Here is a 21612-nt window from a genome sequence, read left to right on the forward strand (position 1 = left end):
TAACCGGTAGCGAAAGGTTAGGAGGCGTGAATACAGTCGGTGTACACGCATGCACGCGCACGCAATTTGATTCAATGTTCACCGCTGTAGGGGAACAGGTTTCTCGAGCGGTCGTCGTACGTGCCGGCCCGGATCTCGATATACGTGGTTAACATATAATTATCGGTAATAGGTAATCAGAGAGGGGAACAGCCCCTCCCGTCCAATTAATGCGTATCTATTTCACCAGATCTGGACTATCGGATGGGTGGTCCTTATTACTTTCGGCAATTAGCATTATAATCGATCGTTTTAATCGAGCCACACCATCGCAACGTTGGAAAAACAGCGTTGATGAACGGTTAGCGCCGATCGCTGCGCCACCTCCCAGCTACTTCTCGAAATAGCTGGAATAATAAACTCGGATAATTGGCTCGCTTCGCCGGTGGTCAAAACGTTGGAAAATCTTATCTCGATTACGTCCACATCTTTTCTCATTTCTCCTTCTTTTTCCTTTTTGACAATCTTTGCAACGTTTAAACCAACGAAGCGATAATCGATGGAACATTTTCAAATTCTCGAAAGGAACGTTTCTCAATACGTTTCGTCTTACTCGCCACGAGTTACGGTCGTCCCAATGATCCGTGCAACCGGAATACTTTTTTCTTGAAAGCCAATACGGGAGCACACACACGTGTGTAGTGGTAGCCATCATTATGCACCACCCACACACACATACGGGTGGTTCGTGGCGACTATTCTAATGACGGTATAAATCACGTTCCTCCGCAGGAAGCATTTATCATCATCGAGATTCTTGCCCCTTCCTCCTTCTTCCTTCCTTTCGTTCGCCATCGATTTCTCGCCCCCTCTCCCCTCGCCTCGCCCCTTTCCCATTCCCTTTGTGCCGACCATTCTTCTCTCGACTCGAGCAGATGCATCCACCTTGTAAAAGCCACCCTCCCCAAGGAATACGAACTCTCGCATGCCTTTTATCAAGAAATCACCAAGTTCCGCCACTGCTAAAGGGAACATCGATTTTCTTTCTTTTTCTCTCTCCACGCTTAAAAGGTAGAGGAGGGGGAGGAGGGGGACGAAGATTCGGGGAAATGGTTGTTTTAATCTTTCTTCTTTTCTTTCTTCCCTTCTTTCTTTCTTTCTTTCTTTTTTTTTTTTTTTTTTGAGAACGACTCTCGCGTGTTCATCAAAGATTAGTTTAATGGCTACGATATCGATCGCTCTGTTAATCATCCATGTTGTCCATTTTTAACGTCATCGTGTGATTGATCGATCGCGTAATTAATTACGGTAATGAGTCGGTAACTCTCTCACCTTGTGAAAAAAATATCGTGGTTCTTCCGACTTTATATATCATTTACACGTTACGCACTGAGTGAATCGATGTTTCGGTCGGGAATTTAATTGAAATAATACCGTTTGAAAATAATTTACCTCGTTACTTGAATAAAACAAATTTTCAGTTCAATTTCTCAAATATTTCTAAAAAATTAATTTTCCTAAACGAGCCTGGTTTCAATCTCTCTTTTCGATATCACGTTATTCCATTCTTACGGTATTCCTGTTTTATCGGCCAGGTACAAATATCAGGGAAGTCGATATGTGAAAACCGACCGTCACGCCGATTTACTTTACACCTGCCAGCTCGTAAATCCGTATCGGCCACCTTCACAGTCGACAACGGTCGACCCACCAACGTGTCATAAAGTGAACGATTTTTCTCGCTGCGAAAAAACGCGGAAAACACGCGGGGCGATCGATGCAACTCGTGCAACACGTGCCGCCGCAACGGATTCCTTGATCTCGTTACGAGGCGAGCTCCATCCGCCTTCCAACTCTCCTGGATTCCTCGAACTCTCGTGATCAAGGCGTTATACGTTCCACGGCCGTTCAATGGACCGATTACTATCGCGGATGAAATAAAAGGAGTCGTTATTCACCGGCCCCGATCACGTTGTTGTATCTGCCCTGTTACTTGACAGGAAACGCGTGTAACGAAGGGAAAGACAGAATTTATATACCTCGCGGGGAAATAATGGTGGAAAAGTCTGCACGTCGTTTATCGATTTCCCTGGAATTGTCTGTAAAACACGGTGCAACGAAATTTAGTATCTGATTTTGTATTGTATTGTATCAGCGTTTTATTCGTTATTTCAAATTTACGTTATGTCGAATTCATTTAATTAAGATAAAAGATTAAGATATAAATCTTATTTATTCAATATTTTCGAATTACCGTATATTTACAGAACAAGAAATCGAATTCGATATTCAGATATTTACTCGGTCATGTTTAAATAAAGCGAAACACTAACACGTATGCTCGAGCAAATAATCCGTTAATTTCGTAACATTGTAAACTCATTTGAATATTCGACAAACACGGTCATCGGAGTATAAAAGTGAATTATGAGTACGGTACTCGGATCGATTAGCAAATATTAAGAGAACCACATCCGTTCAATAATATCGATAATTCAATATCGATAATTATCGACAATATTATTGAACGTATGTAGCCTCGTATGGAAAAAATCAATAATTATCGATATCGACAATAGGTATTATCGATTGCATTTGGTCTCGGAAAAATCAATAAGAATCGATATTGACGATATCATCGTCACACGTATTAGAAAAATAAAAAAAATCAAAGCAAATAAGAAATACCAAATCGCATAAAAATATTATTGATATTATCGATTTGCACGCGCTTACTTACAATCCACCTTCGACGAATCAAAATATTAAAACTTCATCTACGATGATCTACGACTTAATAATGGAAAGAAGAAAATGATCGATTAATAATGATTAACGACCCCTCGAATGACTTTGTACACTTCTGATGAGAAGGTAAATAATTAACGAGCATAAGCAGTTTCTCCAGGGATTATGGATGGTAACCTCGAGGTCCTAACCTATCGGCTTATGCACAACACATTGCGACAAGTGTACACACCCATGCTTGCGTAGTTAATTCGTCTTGTCTTCGGCTAAGAGACATGCGCAAGAGGGACACGAGCGATCGCTGCGTGACGTCATTCACGATCCTTGCCGCGATTGTGCGCGACGCGAACGATATCGCGCAATTGACATTTCGAATAATTTATCGTCTCGTTAATAAGTCCTGCCAGGACAGAAGGGCGTAATCCCGGTACTCGTATCGGTGTTAAGTTGTACACAAGTTGGAAAACTTTTTCTGTCTCCTCTGTCTCGCAATTAACTCCCCTTTTCTTGCAAGATGAGAATCGAAGAAACTGAGGTTATGTGGCCGTAAATTAGATTGTGGATTTATAGAAAATTGAAAGGTATGTAAATGTATTTTTATAATTATTTAATAGATAAGTAGATACAGTAGGAATGTAATAAATTTGTAGAGACAGTAATGTGTAGATTGCGATGTGCATTTATCGAAATGTGTAGAGATATATATTTATACTTACATGCGTGTATAGTAAAGAGGTATATTGTAAGTAAGAGTTGGATTAAAGTTGCATAAGAATTGTTGTCTGACCATGAGTAGATTATGCATGCATTTGTGGGAAAATGTAGAGAAATGTAGATTTACGCTTTATGAAAAATCTAATAAAAGTATATATACGTATATCGTATAAATCATAGTAGCATTGTGATTTATGGAAAATTAAATTGTATATAAATATGTGACACAAAATATTCGAAATGTAGAATTTCAATTGATCAATGATTAATTTCTTCAAGTTTTGATGAAATGCTAATTGTAATATATTTTAGTAGTAAGAAAATTTAGAATTTTTCGCAAAAAGAAAACATCTAACTTATATTATGATAAAAATATTGAACGATGAAATCTAGTTATGATTTATGAAAGAAATTATTACTAGAGATAATATAAGAATTTTATACTGCTAATTTTACGTTTCGTAGATTTTCTTCTCGTTAAAAATTCAAGAGAATTAAATTAACGTGGATTCTCGAGACGATTCCGTGGCTGGATATCTCGTTATCGCATAACAGAGTCATAAATAATCTTGGTCGTTTATTAGAACGGATTTATAAGCGCAACGTTGTACAGTTTTTTTTTCTCTTTCAATTGACGAGTCAACAGGATAACTTACAACGATATTCCAGCTTGGGGATAGTTGTTGAATAATTCTTCCTTGAATTAATTTTACCTCCTTGAAGGACCAATCCGATACAATGATTTCTAAATGAATTTCCTCTTTGTAATGGAGATATATACGATTGTTCCATGTATTTTTCAAGAGTTTTCATACGCGATCTCGAGTCATTGTGTCATCGAAACCAAAAATAATTCTATCTTACAACGACGTTAGAGCAAAAATTTTCAATCGTTTTCACGATTCACTGTTCAAAATACGAAGAAATTCCATCACTGCGGATATTCTTTTGTTTAAATTCGAGTTATTCTTTCCTCTAGAAGATGGCATACGAGAATTAATCCTTCGTCTAAAAATATCCCACCGATCAAAAAAAATAAATAAATTCCACGAATTACCTCGCTTTGATGTACTTGGCTCTTTACAACAAATTTAGATCCCTAGAGTAGTGGAGGGTTCGAGGAAAGGAGCCGATAAAATTAGCATTTTTCCAGTCGAAGGATAAATCCGCGTCGAGTGCGCAGCTCTCTCTCTCTCTCTCTTCCCCTCCCTCCTTCTCTCCCCATAACTTTTCAGAGGAATCGAAGGGACATTCGCATTATTTACTTCGAATTAACTAACGCAAAGAGTGTGTACGCCATCTTGTAAGCGCGATTTGTTCAAGGAGGAGGGATCTCACGCGAGAAGATGCATGTCCAAGAGGCATTTCGCAGCCGACGTGACCGGGCCTATCGCAGCTCGCGATCGTTCCTGGAAATTTAATAGACACGTCCCGCGGTTGTATCCTTGATCCTCGGACGACGATACGGGCGAGGACTTCGTGCGATTCGAGATAACGTAAAAGGGGGATAAAGGGGGCCACACCTTTCGGTAGCGGTTAGATAGCTACCTGCCAGCTTTTTGTCCGTCTCCTTCTCCTCTTTCTTCTTCTTCTTCTTCTTCTTCTTGTACTTTCCGCCGGCAACGAATCGTCCTTACTATTTCTTTTCAGAGGGAGGGAGGGAGCGGAGGAGGATGGACTCGCGTGTCGGGCTCGTTGCTTCTTGATAACGTTGCTGTACGTATTTGTTGTTGGAAGTAGGTTGATCGATATGCTGTCTTTTGAATATTCTTCCACGATTATTATTTTTCTAAATATAAGAGGAATTGAGAAGGGGGAGAAGAAAATTTGAAGTGAATATTATCTTGACAAATTAGGAGAACAAGAATTTAATATTTCATTAGATTTATGATACGTTTCGTTCTCGGGAGAAAAGAAGAAAAATGGAAATTCGATAAATTCAATCGGATCGAAATTAGAATTAGATAATCGTCAAAGATAATTCATTCGATGGATTGGATCAAATTTTTGATCCACCTTCTCCCGCAAGTACAAGTACAACGGAAGCCATAGCCGGAGGACAAGCCCGCATCGCGAGGGTTAATTAATTGGTTGGATTCCGGTATACTATTGGCTTCGTAGCATCGATCGAATTGCGACTTGTCGAATTAAATCGCAGGCAGGAAATTACACGCGTCCGCGGCCACTGTGAATTCGCCGAATTTCGCTTTGATATATCGGCTATATGGCCTTCTGATTATTCATCTGTCCTCATCGTGATTAGCCGGATGGAGATCCGTACTTTTACATTTCCAGCTGGACCTGGATTTAATATCGAGTATCAAAATTGGCCGCAATGTCGCTGGATTGGATTGAAAACCATGGAAATGTATCGTTGAGTATTGTATCGGGATATCGGAGTATTTTTTGCCTGGTAGAGATATTTGATGGATTCGGGGAAATTAAATTTCGATATTTGGAGAAGGATGGAATTGCATTCGTCTTAAAATTGCGAAATGTGATCAGAAGAGGGAATAATTAGAAAAATGAAACGTTGGTTTGTAACGAATGTAAAATTATCTTTATCGATTTACCATCGAATTCGAACATATTAAACAAGTGAATCAGAATGATTTAAATATGAATAAGAAAAATTTTGAAAAGATTTCAATTTTAGATCCATTATAATCAAAGAGGAGAATTAGAAAAATGAAACATTAGCATCGAATTATCACTGAATTCTCTGCTTTCGGGTAATTAATTAAGTAACAAGTAAATTAAGAATAATCTAAATCTGGAAGAAAAAATTTCGAGAAGACTTCCATTTTGATCCAATCTAAATCCCAATAGAATCTCAATTATCAAAATTCCAAAATTAGAATCGAATTATTATCGAATTCGAAGATCGATTAAATCTTAGAATTATAAACCTTCCAATTAATCCCAATGATTTAACAATAAATAAAATTAAGATTTGTCTGAAACTGATTGTTATATACAGTCACCAGAAACCAGACTCAGGATACATCTAAATTAAATCATACGATTCGAAAGGAAGACGACACGTGCGGGAGACAAAAAAAAAAAAAAAAAAAGAAAAAGAAAAAATTAGCACAGATCCTTGTAGAAACAGTAGCGGCACACTTTGTTGTTAATTTCTCCTTGAAGCCGTCGACGTGCCCACGTGCGATCGTTTATATATATATATATATTCGCATTAACCATGTTTCTCCTGCTGTTACGCGTATATTTTCTCGTGCGCGCGATATCCGGTTTTATTACACCATAAAATTGACGGAACAGAGGCGTTCGAACGATCCGCGAATATGCCTTTAAGTATGGAGAGAGAGGGGGGGGAGTGAGCGAGCGAGCGAGCGAGAGAGAGAGAGACGATTAATTTCAGATTTAAGAATATAATGCGGATTATGCTTTCGTAAAACACTGGATTGACGCTTGTTGACGATATCGAACACGAGATCGCTTTTCCTAAGATTTATTTTTCGCATCGAAATCGTAGATTGAACGGAATTTCGATTTTTAATATTTTTTCAAAGTTTGCGCGCTTGGAAATTAGATCGATTGATCGTGCCTTGATAATTGCTTTATTCTATCGATTCGAAGTTTGAAATAGAGACATAACGATTTTACGGTAGATTACGGCTCTGGAAGAGTCTATCGATGATTTGAGATTAATAAAGGGAGCCTCTATTCCATTTATTATTAGCTTCGAAGTAGTCGGAGTTTTGACGAAATATGTATTCAGTTTAATGTTTCGATATAATGAACCGTTAAAATGCTTGAACGCGATTAATATATCGATATAGGATGCGCGAGTTTGACATCATTTTTAATATTATCGACAATATCGATATATTAATTCTTCCAATAATTCTATGATTATGAAAATCAGAATGTTTTCAGATCTCCTCGAAAAATTAAGACAAGTCATAACCTAACTTTCATGAATTTTCTCGATTTTTTTTCTTTTTTTTAATCCTGAAATTACGAGATAAACTTTTGTTCATTCTGTTATTACGAAATGTCTGTTGTGGTTACTCGTTGTATTATAAATTTCTCGTTTCTGGAAAAATTAATGGAAGGAATCGCATGGTTAAAGTATGGTTAATGAATTAGCTGGTGTTATATTTACCGAAAATATTTATCGCATCCTTAAAAACGGAAAAATTGCTTTTGCCCTACCGCTGTTTCTCCAGATGAATTTTTTCGTTGAAATATTATCGTTGTTGGAGAAGTTCTCCCACGTGCCGGTGGACGTAAAACATGGCCTCAATTTTTAAACAGCCACTCCTATCCTTGGTATTAAAATTTACAAATGTCGTTTACCATCTGTATTTCATTCCTTCTCGGGACTTAATCGGATCTTTTTCTCGAAATTTAACTCCAATTCTGCAATTGTGAAATCAAATCTATGAATCTAGGTAAGATGTTATTTCTAGCTCAACGATATTTTCTTAAAAGTATCGTGGATCTCAACGATTCATCATCGCTTTCATTAGAATTCAAATTACATTAAATTACTCTAAATCTCCTTCAAAAATTAATAACTTCGAAAAAACTGAGATTCATAATAGTGAGAAACAAAATCACGAAATTACAATAACACATTCGAGGAACGAAATATTGACTTTTAATTCCAAGATTAATTTTCTCGATGGAAATTCCAATAACAATCACGATAATGAAATCGCAACACTAGTGAATATTAGACGCGATAATAAATTAAACTCAGAAATTTTCAAATCCTTTTCAAATCCCCTCGAAAAATCAAGACAAATCATAACCTAACTTTCATGAATTTTCTCGATGGAAATTCTAACCACGATTATAAAATCAATACTACTGCATATTGAACACAACAATAATATTACACTCAGAGTTTTTTCAGATCTCCTTGAGAAACTAAGACAAATCAATTATTTGGACGCTCTTTTCCTCTAAACGCTAAATCTCTCGATGTGCAAGTATCGACCTCGAATTCCTTCCTATGTAAATTCTTCAACGATCGCTTCGAATACGAAATTACAATTACCCTTGACGATATTAATTCGCCAACGATAAGCCATCCACGAAACTATCGGAATTTGTTTGCACGATTCTCGCGCGATCAACGCATTCTCGAATGTAATTTTCGGCCGGCCATCAATCCGTAGACCGCGGATCTGCCCTCTGGTGGAAAGCGGACGCTTATTTACGCGACACGTAAATGAAGCAATCGTTTCGAGAGTTGCAGAGGGCGCGCGAGAGCGTAATTGGCGACACGGATACGTAACGTTCGGGTAATTTCAGGGGCCCGCTCGTATAACGGTATTATACGAGGGATTAATTCGTACGGTACAACACCGCCATCGGTTTCGACCGCTTAGAGAGTTAGAATTGAATTTGACATCCCGATCTACCCTTTTCCACCGCTGTCCCCGCAAGATGCCGTGCCCCATGATCCCTTTGTTACGTTGAGTGGCTTACACGGACATTTCAAAGCCTGGCATTACGTTTATTGGATAGGTCGATGATATTGGGATCAAAGCGGAGGGGAAGGGGGAGAGGCTTGTACGGGCGAACAATGTTCCCGGGTTTGAATCTCTTTGAGAGGACGGCGGACGCGAAATAACCGTTTGATTAGATGTTGTTTCCAGTAGTTTTCACGAATGCTGCAATGTCGGGGTTTAATTTTGATTCGGTGAAAATGGATTTTTTGTACGAGTGTAAAAAAGAGTGTAAAAAAGATCGAGGAATAATTTACATGTTCGAATAAGGATTATATCATATATTTTGGAATTTCGAAAGGTGATCTATTAACATTCGATTAAAAAAGTGTTTTCACAATTTTTCTACGAATTTCAGGAAATAAATATCACGGAATTTTTATATAATTGTAAAAAAATTTATAGAATAATTTATACGTTTTGATGTTCGAATAAGAATTATATAAGATGATCTATTAACATTCGATTAAGAAAATGTTTTGAATATAATTGCGAAAAGAAAGAGGAACCGTGGAAAAGGAATCGTATTCGATTCTCAACGGAATTTCCAAGAGAATTAAATATCACAGAATTTCAGTATAGTCGAAAGAATACGGTGCAACCCCCGAGGATTTTAGATTTATTCCGACATAAATGCTGGTACTCGAACTTGCCTGGAAGCTGATTACGTTCACGAGGTGACGCACAGGAGAATAGGTGTGCTCTCACAGGTAGACGGTGCTTGGTCGAAGGTGCGCCGTCATAAATCTGCCAAGGTATGGCAAATTAAATCATTATCTGGAAGCTGGGAGCAAATTGCGCCGATGCATGCATCGTACCATCTCCCTTTCTCTCTCTCTCTCTCTCTCTCTCTTCTCTTTTCTCCTCTCCTTATACTCCTCCTCCGCTCTTTGCTCTTCACCTTTTTCCATTGTTCTCTCCATTTCACACTCTCCACCTCGATACCACCTCCGTGCTTTTTCTTTTCTTTCTTTCTTTCCTTCTTTCTTTCTTTCTGTATTAATGCGATTACTTCAGAATGTTCAGCTTTCCCCTCTTTCGTGTTACGTTTTTTGCCGCACGTATCCCTTTTCTTCTCGATCCTCCGCATCGATGCAGTACTATTCATACGCGTTTCTCTTTTCTCCTTTTTCTTTGCATTATTGCAACCACTCTTGCGTACAATCACACCGCGCGTACTTCTATTTTTCTTTGCCCTTCCGTCTAAATTATTGCAACTAACTCTAAGCAGTGCACGCTGTTTATCAATGTCTACTTCCCTTCTTTCTTTTCCATTATTCCTTCAAACGTTCTTTTTCTCCTCGCATCTCTTTGACTACATCTCTTTCCTTTCTGAATTATCGTTATAATGACTCTACATCCCAATGTTCTTTCTTCTTTTCTTCCTTTCTTCCTTTCTTCCTTTCCTCTCATTCGCGCAACGGTTCCAGACAAAAAGTATTAACGGTCTTAACCTCATCCAACCGTGTATTCTCTTTCTCTTTTTCTCTCTCTCTTTCCACTTGTCCCTTCTCCTTTTATTACAACGGTTCCAACTCTTCCTCCCCCCTTCCACTCTGTATTTGTGCTCGAGTTTCTCGAGGGCGCAGGAGAAGGAATATTCGAGAGTAGTAGGTGTGCACGTTCGTATTTGGTTCGTGAATTTCGGCATTTTTCGGCCCTTCCATTGGCCGACTTAGAAACATAATTTCACCGAGCGTCAGCGAATCCGCGAGGTTCGCTGCGAGGGCGCTTCAAGCGTCTGGATACGAGCAATTGGAATATAGTGTTTCACAAGTGGGGAGATGGAGGGGGAATGCCAACGTTTTAGGCAACAGTTGGAGGAATCGAATCAGAGAATAAATTGCAGAGAATAAATTAATCTATTATTAATTTATCAGATTAATCCGATGTTTATGAATTATATGAATTTTGTTTCGACGTAGTCGAATATTTTCAAAAAAATCTTTGACGGATTTTTAAATAATACGAGGATAAAAATATTTGTAAAATAATTAATAAATAATTGAAATAAAGTAAACGATATTATTAGAGAGGAAATGGAATTTTGGTGTAGACACGTATATATATATAAATATATTTTTTTTTAAGGAAAATGGCGTGTTGCTCGATTTCACGAGAATATTAAAAAAAGTAAATCTTATTAACTGAGGGTTATCCTCTGCGAGTGTATACGTTACGTGTTATTCATTCGCTGTGTATTTTCTTTACTTGGCAACAGTGTAATCAAGTATATACGTACACTCTTAAATATAAACCGTGGCATGGGTTGGCGGAGAGGAGAAATAAACGCGCATGCGTATTGTTTCTTAATGAAAAAAATGCGCTGAACTTGCTATTATATTTTCTTGATATAATTTTTTTTTATTCGATATTTCTTATTTGCCATATCGTCAATTATAAATAATATTTAATACCTTAATATACGAAAAGAAAATAGAAAAAATAAAGAGTGACATATAATAATCGAACAACATAAACAACAAAGAGATCAAATTTTGTCGATGCTGCGAACGTGTAACGTATCTGGATCGATATGAAAATTCAAGTAGTGGATCCGTACGATGTATCGGCCGCGGCCAGTGGTATTTTTCGTTGTCCCATTCCACTAAGAGAATTCTTTGTTCATCGACGATTTACCGTCTTACTCTTTATTCGATTATAAATATTTTCCAAATACTTTCTCGCCCACGCTCTTATTCTCATTTTTCTTTTCTTTTCCATCATCATCGTGGAAAATTTAAAAATTGAATCGATTCAATTTTATTTTCTCACTTTTTTCATTTGCACTCGACGACTTTCTCTATTCGGGTGTAATAGCAAATGACTTTGCGCGTATATAAAGTAAAAGATACGTTTTTTAATGAAGAAGTAAAGATCCGAAGAACCTTATTTACAAATCGATATTCTTATTAATTCGAGATTATTAATTTATAAAAAAGTAATCGTTTCAATATAACGTATAATTATACGTTACATACGTTACATACTCTTAAAATTTTTAATCCTCCTTTTAAACGTTGAACAGATTGAACCAAATACCCAAGTTATTATATAGACAGAGAACCGATCGATAAACTGTTCAGGTCGCGTTTCAATAGAATCGAGAAATATTATTATTATAAATTTATTAAAGAAGCATTTAAATTCCAATTTCACAACGGATCTCGACATCTCGAGACACCTGTTCCAATTTAAACTATTATAAATTATCGACAATAATTTTTTTACTTTCTCTTGCTAAATTAAATTAAATGTAACTCGCCTCTCGAGCTTGTAAAACGCCAATCTAAAGAAACCGATCGATCCTCCGATCTTTTCTCGCCGCGCGAATTCAACATAATTCTCTCAATCGTCAAAGAGACGTTTGTCGAGAAAAATGGAGAAACGCTGATCCGATCGATCGATCGATGGAAAGGTAAGCGAGAGAAACCGAGGTGGAAGGAGGATAAAGTGGGAGGAAGGAAGGAGGGAGGGGGTAAAACTCACCAAACCGTCGCAGGCGGACAAGGCGACCTGGGAATTGGGATGTCCCCGAATGAAACCCCGATAATGGCACTTGCTCGAGCTATTTTTTGGCCTGGTGCGCACGTGCACGTCTCGCTTCCGCCTTTCGACGACGAGACCAGGCCCGATGAACTTTTCCACGGCGGCCAGCTCGATGTGGTACTCGTTACCGGCCACCGACAATCGATAGTGAACCACTGGCCCATCCTCGTGATGGTGATGGGTCACGTTGTGCGAAATAAGCACGCCTCGCTCGCTCACTTTTCGGGGTATCGCTATCTCGTGGCTGTGAATCCCGTGGCCCTGGACGGTGTACACGCCTGGAAATGGAAACGGAATCTCGATTAGTTGCAGAATTCCTTTTTGCCCGGTTCGTAGAGAAAGTGATCTCGGCGTCGATGTATCGAATCGTGATATAAAAATATTAGGGGAAAAGTTTATTTTTCTGTTGATTTTTCAATTATTTTCCAATTGCGATTTCTTTTTTTTCTTTTTCGGAATTTAAAATCCAATTGAATTACGTATCGAAATACATACGGATCTCCTTTCGAATTTCAGCGATATACGAAGTTCCACTTTTCTCGAGATTTTTTTTAAGGGATTAAAATGTAATATTTTTCGATTATTTTACGAATTACTTGGTTTTAAGTAATATTCTTGATTAAAACGAGTATTATCTTTGCGATAAATAAATAATCGGGGCAGATATTAAAAATAGATATTTTACGTGGAATATAATTTTAGATTATTATTTAATTATCTCTGCTAATTTAGGCGATACGATATCGGTATATCTTTGATATCGATATATTACGGTCGAAAGGGTAAAGGCAACGCTTTCGGGGGCCTCTAGAGAATCATACTCCATTTCCTTTATCCCTATCTCTCTCTCATTAACGATACATTGTTAGCAAAATAACGCGACACAATTATTAAAATAAATTCTACGCGATAATTCCATACGATTCTAACATTATTTATTAAAATAAATTCAAAAAAAAACCGAATAAAAATCATATATTCCCAAGCGCAAACGTTCCAACCAAAGAGAAATAAAATAAAATAAAATAAAATACCCTTGACAATTATAATCGCATCGATTATAAATTATACCGATTCAAAAATCCGAAACCTGCTATTTACAGCGTATCGGTTATCTCGCAGATTTACAATCGCGATAAATAACGCTTAAAATAACGTACACGTTAGTCATCATGCATGGGTGCTCTCGCATAGAAATTTTATCTTTCTCCCCTCTTCTTTCTCTCTTTCTCTCTCTCTCTCTCTGCGTCCACGCAGAATAAAGAAAACGAGCATCGTGGATCGCACGCTCGAGATAATCTCCTTGGTTACGCAAGACGATCATTCGTTCCTTCCCCCACCTTCCTCTTGGAAATTTATTCGTATTCTTGCGTCCAACGAAGGGACGCGTATATATATATATATATATATTAATTGAGTGTTTACCGGCGGCTGTTTCGCGGGCCAATCCAAGATGATGCGCGCGCATTGTCGAGTGTCGGAGAGCCGAGTGGGCAGAGACTCGTATAAACGGAGCGCGGAGAATTCGAAAGGAGAGAGGGTTGGCGCGTGATTGATCGCGAACACCCAATGCTGGGCTCGCATAAAATAATTGCATCAACGAACCGACGCTTCATTAAGATGACAACTATCGCGACGTGATTGTGATAACCCGGCTCGATCGGGTTATTCGCGTTATTCGAGGACGAAACCGTCCTCGTGTCGAGTAATTTGAGAGCAAGTTAAAGCGAGAGGATAGATAGGTAGAGATTCGTTTGCGATTGTTTTAAGGAGATTGAAAGGAAATATTATTTTGAATAAACGGTGGTAGACCAGAGCGGATAAGTTTTTATTTCGAATGAAAGGTAATACGATTTCGTGAAGGATAAAGGATCGTAATCTGCAACAAATTGCTTATTTTATATCAATCATATTTATTTAATTAAGTTTTTATTTAAAATTAGAAATAAAACGTATTTTTATTTATTATTTGTGAAAATCTCTCTTCGTAAAACAATTTAAAATCTGTAGTAAATTCCAACATTTATTTACGTCGTTTCAAGTAATTGAGGATTTTGTAGCGAGAGGATAATTAAGGAGATTGAAAAAGAATTATTCGAGAAATTATTGTTTTAATCTAATATTAAATGAAAAAGCACACATATATACAATATATTTTAATGATTCTTGAATGAATAAGTCTTTATTTAAAACGAGAAATAAAACGTTTTTTATTTTCTATTCATAAAAGTCTCTCTTCATAAAGCAATTCAAAATCTGTGATAAATAGCCCGTTTTATATCAACATTTACGTCGTTTCAAGTAATTGAGGATCTTACCAGCGAGAGGATAATTATTTTAAAAAGATTGAAAAAGAATTATTCGAGAGAATTATTCTAACGTTAAAAATATTAAATGGAAAAGTGTATATATATATATATGTCTTCTATGTATAATAAAAATAGTAGTTTATTGGATAATTTATATTTATTTCAATTTAAAGCAAAACGGTAAAATAAAAATATTTATTCGATACTTCACAAAACTTTTTATAAATTACTTTTTTTTTTACATCAATCTCTAAATTGCACGATAGAATATAACACGTTAGGATATCTTCTCTTCATCTCAAAAAACTCATCGAAAATAAACCTGTCTTTCCAACATCTTCAATCCTGCCTATTCACATCGCGATTCTCGAGTTTTGAATCATTGGCCGCGAGAATAATTCACGGGATTTCTATTGGTTCGTTACAGTTGATTGAGCTTTAATACTTTACCGACATCTTTGCGGCCATCTTAATCCCGATACGGCTCCGCGATGCAATAAAAGTTCATTTCTCCTCGTTTAACGGCAAGTTTTTACGAACATAGCTACGCTTTACGGCCAGAAAAAGACTTTAAAGAGAGATTTCTATCGACAAATATTTCCTATCGCGTTTCCTATCTTTTAATTTCATTAACCTATTACGAACTCTTTGCATTCTCTGTAACCATTATTGTTCCATTACTCAAATTTTATATATGTATACATTTGTTTTAATTATTCATATATTTTGCGTAATTTCAGATTCTAACAATTCCTACAATTATAAATTAGATATGTAACGTCTCGTTATCCGAAATATCGATTAATTTCAATTATATTAAAAATGGCGTCGCGCATTCTGTTGCATTTTCTCTATCGTTTTCTCTCTTTTTTTCCCGGACGATTAAATTATCAAATTATTATTTTCTAAAAGTGTATATTGTTTGAACGATTTTATTTAACGTTATCAGGATATCTCATTAATTTTCCCCTGGCTTCGAACAACCGAGAACACGGTATAATTTGTTTTTTCCTTTTTTTTTCGTTTTTTTCTCCTCTTTTTTTTTTTATATTCCAGTTCATGGAACTCATTATACACGGTATGAAGTCGACGGTGAATAGAATATGCAGAGACGAGGAAACAGTATTCGTAGCGGATTGGATATACTTTTCAGCCTTCCTTTCCAACTTTTATTCACTTAACACGGCGTACCCGCCGTTAAAAATTACGCTCATTTTCAACCCGCTCTCTCTCTCTCTTTCTCTCCCGCCATTTTTACTCCACTCCCTATTTTTTAATAACATTTTTCATTCGCGAAAGCACTCCGTTGCGCTACATAATTACGAAGCGTGTCGTGTCAGTTTTACGAGCAAACCTGATACAAATATGAAGCAGAAAGAATCGCATTCATTAAGAAAATGGATCTCGAATGTCTTCAGGTTATATAATACGCACCGAACGATCCTTTTTATTTTCTTTATCGTTGTCGCTATTTCTCGACTACATCCACTCTGCGTCACGATCGTTCCTTTCTTTCAAAATTTCCGATCGTCGAAAATAGTTCTTTTCAACGGATAAACTCATCTCTCCTTTCCCGCGAAGTAAATTTTTGAAAACAAAGTTTAACATTTTTACGTAATTAAGAGGAAGAGCGGGAGAAGGATATTTTTATTCGTTTCCATCGTAAAATGATAGATTTCGGTCGCGGCAATATCGAAAACTAGTTTTTAAATTATATTAAATTATTTATAATATCCAATATTTATTTTAATTATTTGTAAATTGTTTAATATTTATAACGATATTTACCGTTTATTTACCATTTTTATCTCTATTACAAAATATCTCTCTTATATCTTGTCGTTTCATCGATGCAAATATATGTATGTAAAAAAAAAATAATTTTTCGATAACTCAATATTTTTACACACCATAAGTGAGAATCGCGTATATCTGTTGGTAAAATAACTCCCTGTCACGAAATTCCACTCGCCGATAATGTCGGGTTAGAAGCGGCCGTGAAAAGCGGAAGGAAGGGCGGAACGAACGAGGAGACAATTATCCGTATTGGGGCGCGAAAAGTGATATATGAATATCGTTGTCGAGCGCGATATGAAAAGCGGCACGATCGAACGACGGCGCGTGGCACAAACGAAGGACAGTTTACGCGCCGGTGAAGCAGGCGGTAATAATTTCCGATTGATTTAACTGGAGGCAACACACGCGGTTAGAAAGGAACCGCGGATTCGATTCGATTATTCTCTCCTCATCGATATCGATAAACCCCCACATTCTCGATTTTTATCTCGTCCCACGGGAGGAATGTCGTCGCCAATTTGTCAACTCTCGGGCCGTGGGAGGTCAAAGGATCGCCAAGGATCTCGAGCTCTCGACAGCTGCAATTGTATCTATCTCTCGATCCGTGTCGCGGACGTTGATGGACGAGATTTCTTCTTTCTCGATCGTTTTGAGTTTTGAGGTTATTGTTCTTTTTTCTTTTCTCTAACGTTTTTCAAGAAACATTCGATGGAAGAGGTTTGGAATTGGCAAGGATTGTCGAATCTTTTTTTTTTTTTTTTTCGTAAGAATTTTGAATTATTGCGACGACTTTTTATTGGATATTTTTATTGGTTTTTTCCGAGTGGGTTGGAGGATTATATTAGGTTACAAAATTTTATAAGAGAATGGTTTAACGTGGTTTAACGTACGAATAAAATATGTTATGATATATTGTGTACCAATATCATTTATTTTTAAGAAATAGCAGTATTACCGATCATTTTTACAATTTAGATTGGGAACCTCTGCTTTAGAAAATTTCAACTGAGTTACTATCTATAATTTCAAATTAATAACAAAATTTATCTCAAGTAAATTAATAATTATATATCGATCGACGTCAAAGATTAAAAAGATAAAAGAACAAAAATTAATATTACAACATCTCTCTCTCTCTTTCTTAAAGATTGGATGCTCGAAGAAACGAAGCTGAAACTCGTCTAATAAGTCCAAAATTAAAAAGAGAAATTAATCAAGTCGAAGATTAAAAAGAGGAAAAAAGAGAAATTAATATCGTTACATCTCTCTCTTTCTCTCTAAATAGCATTATAATTCAAACCAAAATTAAATATCACAAAAAAGATCAAAGATTTAAAAATATTAAAAAATCTCCAAAAATCGCAATTTTCAACTGCGATTATAATACAAAATTAATACAATTATATATTACAGAAAGAGAGAGAAAGAGAGAATGAGAGAGATCGGATGTCGAAGGAAGCTGGAACGCAACGTTTCTATTAACCCCCGGCCGAGGAGGAAAAAATCTGGAACGGCCACCGTCCTTTCCTCCATTGAAGACGATATCCGATCTCGGTACGCAGATTGGATCTCAACGACTGAACACAACTGTCAGCCGGCTCTCTACATGAAGACATATTACCCCGCGGCTTGAACCGATTCCCGTCGTCGCATTCCCAACCAGTCCTTTCCCCTCTCCCCCTCTCCGTGCCATAGGCCAACCACAATTATTCTATTAGACGTTAGATCACCGTTGACAATAGTTAGTAAATAGTTTGTCGCTCTTGTTCTCTTCTGTACCGACCGATCCGTCCATCGATCGACCGACGGCCACGAATCCACATTTTGATGGACTGACCGTTTCTATATCCTTACGTGTGTATATATATCACGTTCAACTCGGCACACTTTTTCGACGTCTATATAACTGGCGAGCACGAGACGATGCTCAGTTGTTTATTCTTCTGGCGGTTTGACTTGTTTGACCCTCTGCTTGTTTACGTTACACAGTTGGGCTTGCGTTTAGTTTATCGCACGAACTGCCCAAATTATATATCCGAGTAGTTTTGCGTGTTGGAAGGTGTTTGTAATAAAATTCTATATTTTTAAAACTCGAAATATATATATATAAAAGAATTTGAATTTCAATAATTTATTATTCGCTTAGTATCATGAGGTCAGACGATGATTTTGACTTCCTGAAAAATTCACAATATTCATCTGGCTCAGGGGAAGGGGAGATTCTTCTGAATTGGTAAATAGAGAGCAGCATGACGAAGATACACTATCTCGGTTCAATCAACAAGATTATTAAGGCATCTCTCTCGAAGAATACAATCAAGAGCATAAAGTATTGACTTATGTGAAGTACATAATATATATCGGATTGAACGTAATATATATATTCTCCACCTATTCTATTTTATGGCTAGGTTTATGCGCGCGCACACGGACGATGGATCGCGATAGATTCCGATCCCGTTGAGAGAATTGATAACGGCTCGTTTTGTTTAATAGGAGGTTTATCGTGGCCACTTTTCATCCGGCGCGACACGGATTCATGGACAAGAACGGTGGACAAGCGTGGATTTTATTATTTCGGATAAAATCGCATTCGTCCACTTTCCATCTGATTTACGATTTAATACAAAATGCGTAATTTAAAATGCTTGAATTATTATTCGCCGCGCGGGGATTGTATATGTTCGTATTCGAATTTTATAAACCGGGATATATATTTATCTTCGATTTCGAGAGATTGGAATATTGGAGAATGATTTAACGAGCGAGTTTCTTTCTCTCGTTAGAAAGAAAAACGATTTCCATTTCCATTGGCGAGTTCAACGAGAAATTTCGACGGGAATCGAAGATATGATAAAGATAATTTTACGTGAGTTGGGGAACAGGTTTAAGAAATATATATATATATATATGGATATGTTAAATCATCTAAGGGAAAGAGTCCCGGCTATTTACAGATCTTTCTTCTGGAAACGGAGAGAATGGACGAATTCAACTTCCGGACAAACTGGAAAAATAACCTAATCCTAGTTTCTTATTCACGGAAACCGCTTCTTGACAACTTTGGATTGTTGTTCTCGAGAATAAAGGGGTACGATACTATTGCATCGGTATTATCGTTTGGAACAAAATAAAGGATCCGTGGAAGTTGCATTAAGAAGAACTCCTCGTTCAAATCCTCTTACACGCGATTCGAAAAGTCGGTTTATACATGTTATACACGTAACATAATAATTTTTCTTTCTCGAATAATTTCCCCTCTCCTCTGATCTCTCAGATCACAGATCTCTCCAAGATCGATACAAAAAAATTAATCTCCCTTCTCCGCCCATCCTGTTCCTAATTTTTCTTAACCTCGCGTTAATAACAAGTCGACAAAGTTTGGAATTATCGAAATTATCGTAGGTAGAAGATACTCGTGAAATCGAAAGGGGGGATATTTCAGATAGGGGCGGGGGGAGGTGATAATGCGAGACCGGTCGATTTACAACGGTTTATCGGTTAATTTCATCTGTACATTAATATCTACATTAATATCTAATCAGGTTGTTCGGGGTCGGCGTTGGAGAATTATTGTAAGCGGTTTATTTAACGTACGGGCCCCCGTATTTCTGAAATACAATCCCCGAAATTCCAACTCCTCCTCCTCCTCCTCTGGTGTATAAATTTTGGAAAGGTTGGGGAGTGATAAATGATGAAACGGGCGTGAATTAATGATCGCGAGACGAGGTGAATGGAATTATTATCCGTTGAAACGGAATGGATGGTGTTGTGTCGATACGATTAGCCGATTCGATGAATCCTCCAACGAATTCGTGCGTCGTTTTTGTTTCTGATTCTCTCGATTTTTTTTTTTTTTTTTACGATTCGTATATTTATGCGTGAATGGATGTCATTTTCGTTGCTTCCCTTTTTGAACACCGACAGTGGTTCGAACAATGTATCAACTGGATAAAATTCATTTTTAAATTTAAAAAAAATAATCGTTTCTATTTATAATCGGATATCGCGTTTCAGGGTTGAGAAATATTCCGTGAATGTATTGAGAAGCATCGAAACATATATTTTAATTTGAATCGTTATAAATTATAAGTTTTTTGTTAGAAATTCGTGTATGAAAAGTAAAAACTTTCTGTTTTTTTTCCGCCATTTTATTTACGAAATTGTATTAAAATTAAAAGTTTCTCGATATCCAGCGAATCATTTGATCAAGACATTCATATTTATGGATCAATTTTAAGCTTATATCATAATATATTGTATATAATTATATTCTTTATTTTAATCGAATCATTTCACAACCTATTCCCTTTGATATATTATGTCAAATTTTATGCGATACTAATTATAGTTCGAAAACGAGCGAGCTAATTAATAATATAGTTCGTTAGTAATTAAAGTTCAAGTAATAAATTCGATGGAATAATTAATACGATATATCGATAGGAAAAAAATGAATAAAGGAAATTAAATTTTTCAATCGTTCGTTTCGTGGCGCGCATCTGATTAGCGCCTTTTTGTAAACCTCGTAAATCTTGTGAAGTTTAACGTTGCTAATTCTCCGCAGCGTGGCGTGCGACGTTGCGCGCCAATCGAATTAGAAATAACGATGTTTACCATCGGCCGAATCATACGAAAAGAATAAAATTTTATCAAATTTAGTGAGATCGATCAACTATACGAATAATGGATAAATAAACGAAATTTGTTATTACGCGTTTTTTCATGTAAAAGTAACGATAATTTTCTAAAAATTGCATCGTTAGAGCAAAATCTCTTTTAACATTCCACAGTTGCGTATCATAGTTGAATTAGAATAACGATGTTCAGCGTATCGACGAAAATATGAAATTTTATAAGTTGACGTGGCAAATTTTTTAAAGTTAGTGACTCTTTATACGTTTACTTTGACGAAAATACCAAATTTCACATAGATATATCGTATATATATGTTTATATATATATAAAATTGCGACTTCACATCTGTATGAATTGGATGTGAATGGACGTGATATCATGTAAAGAGATTCTCG

The 21612-nt window shown here is 36.7% G+C and overlaps 1 protein-coding gene and 1 long non-coding RNA gene across 6 annotated transcripts in view; one reads left to right on the forward strand and one right to left on the reverse strand.

Moving 5' to 3' along the window:
- The window catches only part of LOC108003252 (A disintegrin and metalloproteinase with thrombospondin motifs 7-like), a 62396-nt gene that overhangs the window by 23333 nt on the left and 17451 nt on the right, over positions 1-21612 (reverse strand). For all 5 annotated transcript variants that reach the window (XM_062076567.1, XM_062076568.1, XM_028669426.2 and 2 more), the window contains exon 2: positions 12414-12751. In XM_062076567.1, coding sequence (XP_061932551.1) covers positions 12414-12751 — 338 coding nt within the window. The remainder of the gene's footprint in view (positions 1-12413; positions 12752-21612) is intronic.
- Positions 3018-21612, forward strand: part of LOC108003253 (uncharacterized) — a 38367-nt gene continuing 19772 nt past the window's right edge. The window contains exon 1 of the long non-coding RNA XR_009830290.1: positions 3018-3308. This is a non-coding gene — a long non-coding RNA (uncharacterized LOC108003253). The remainder of the gene's footprint in view (positions 3309-21612) is intronic.

This window comes from Apis cerana, linkage group LG6, assembly GCF_029169275.1.
Source record: "Apis cerana isolate GH-2021 linkage group LG6, AcerK_1.0, whole genome shotgun sequence".
In the NCBI taxonomy this organism is placed as follows: Eukaryota; Metazoa; Arthropoda; class Insecta; order Hymenoptera; family Apidae; genus Apis; species Apis cerana.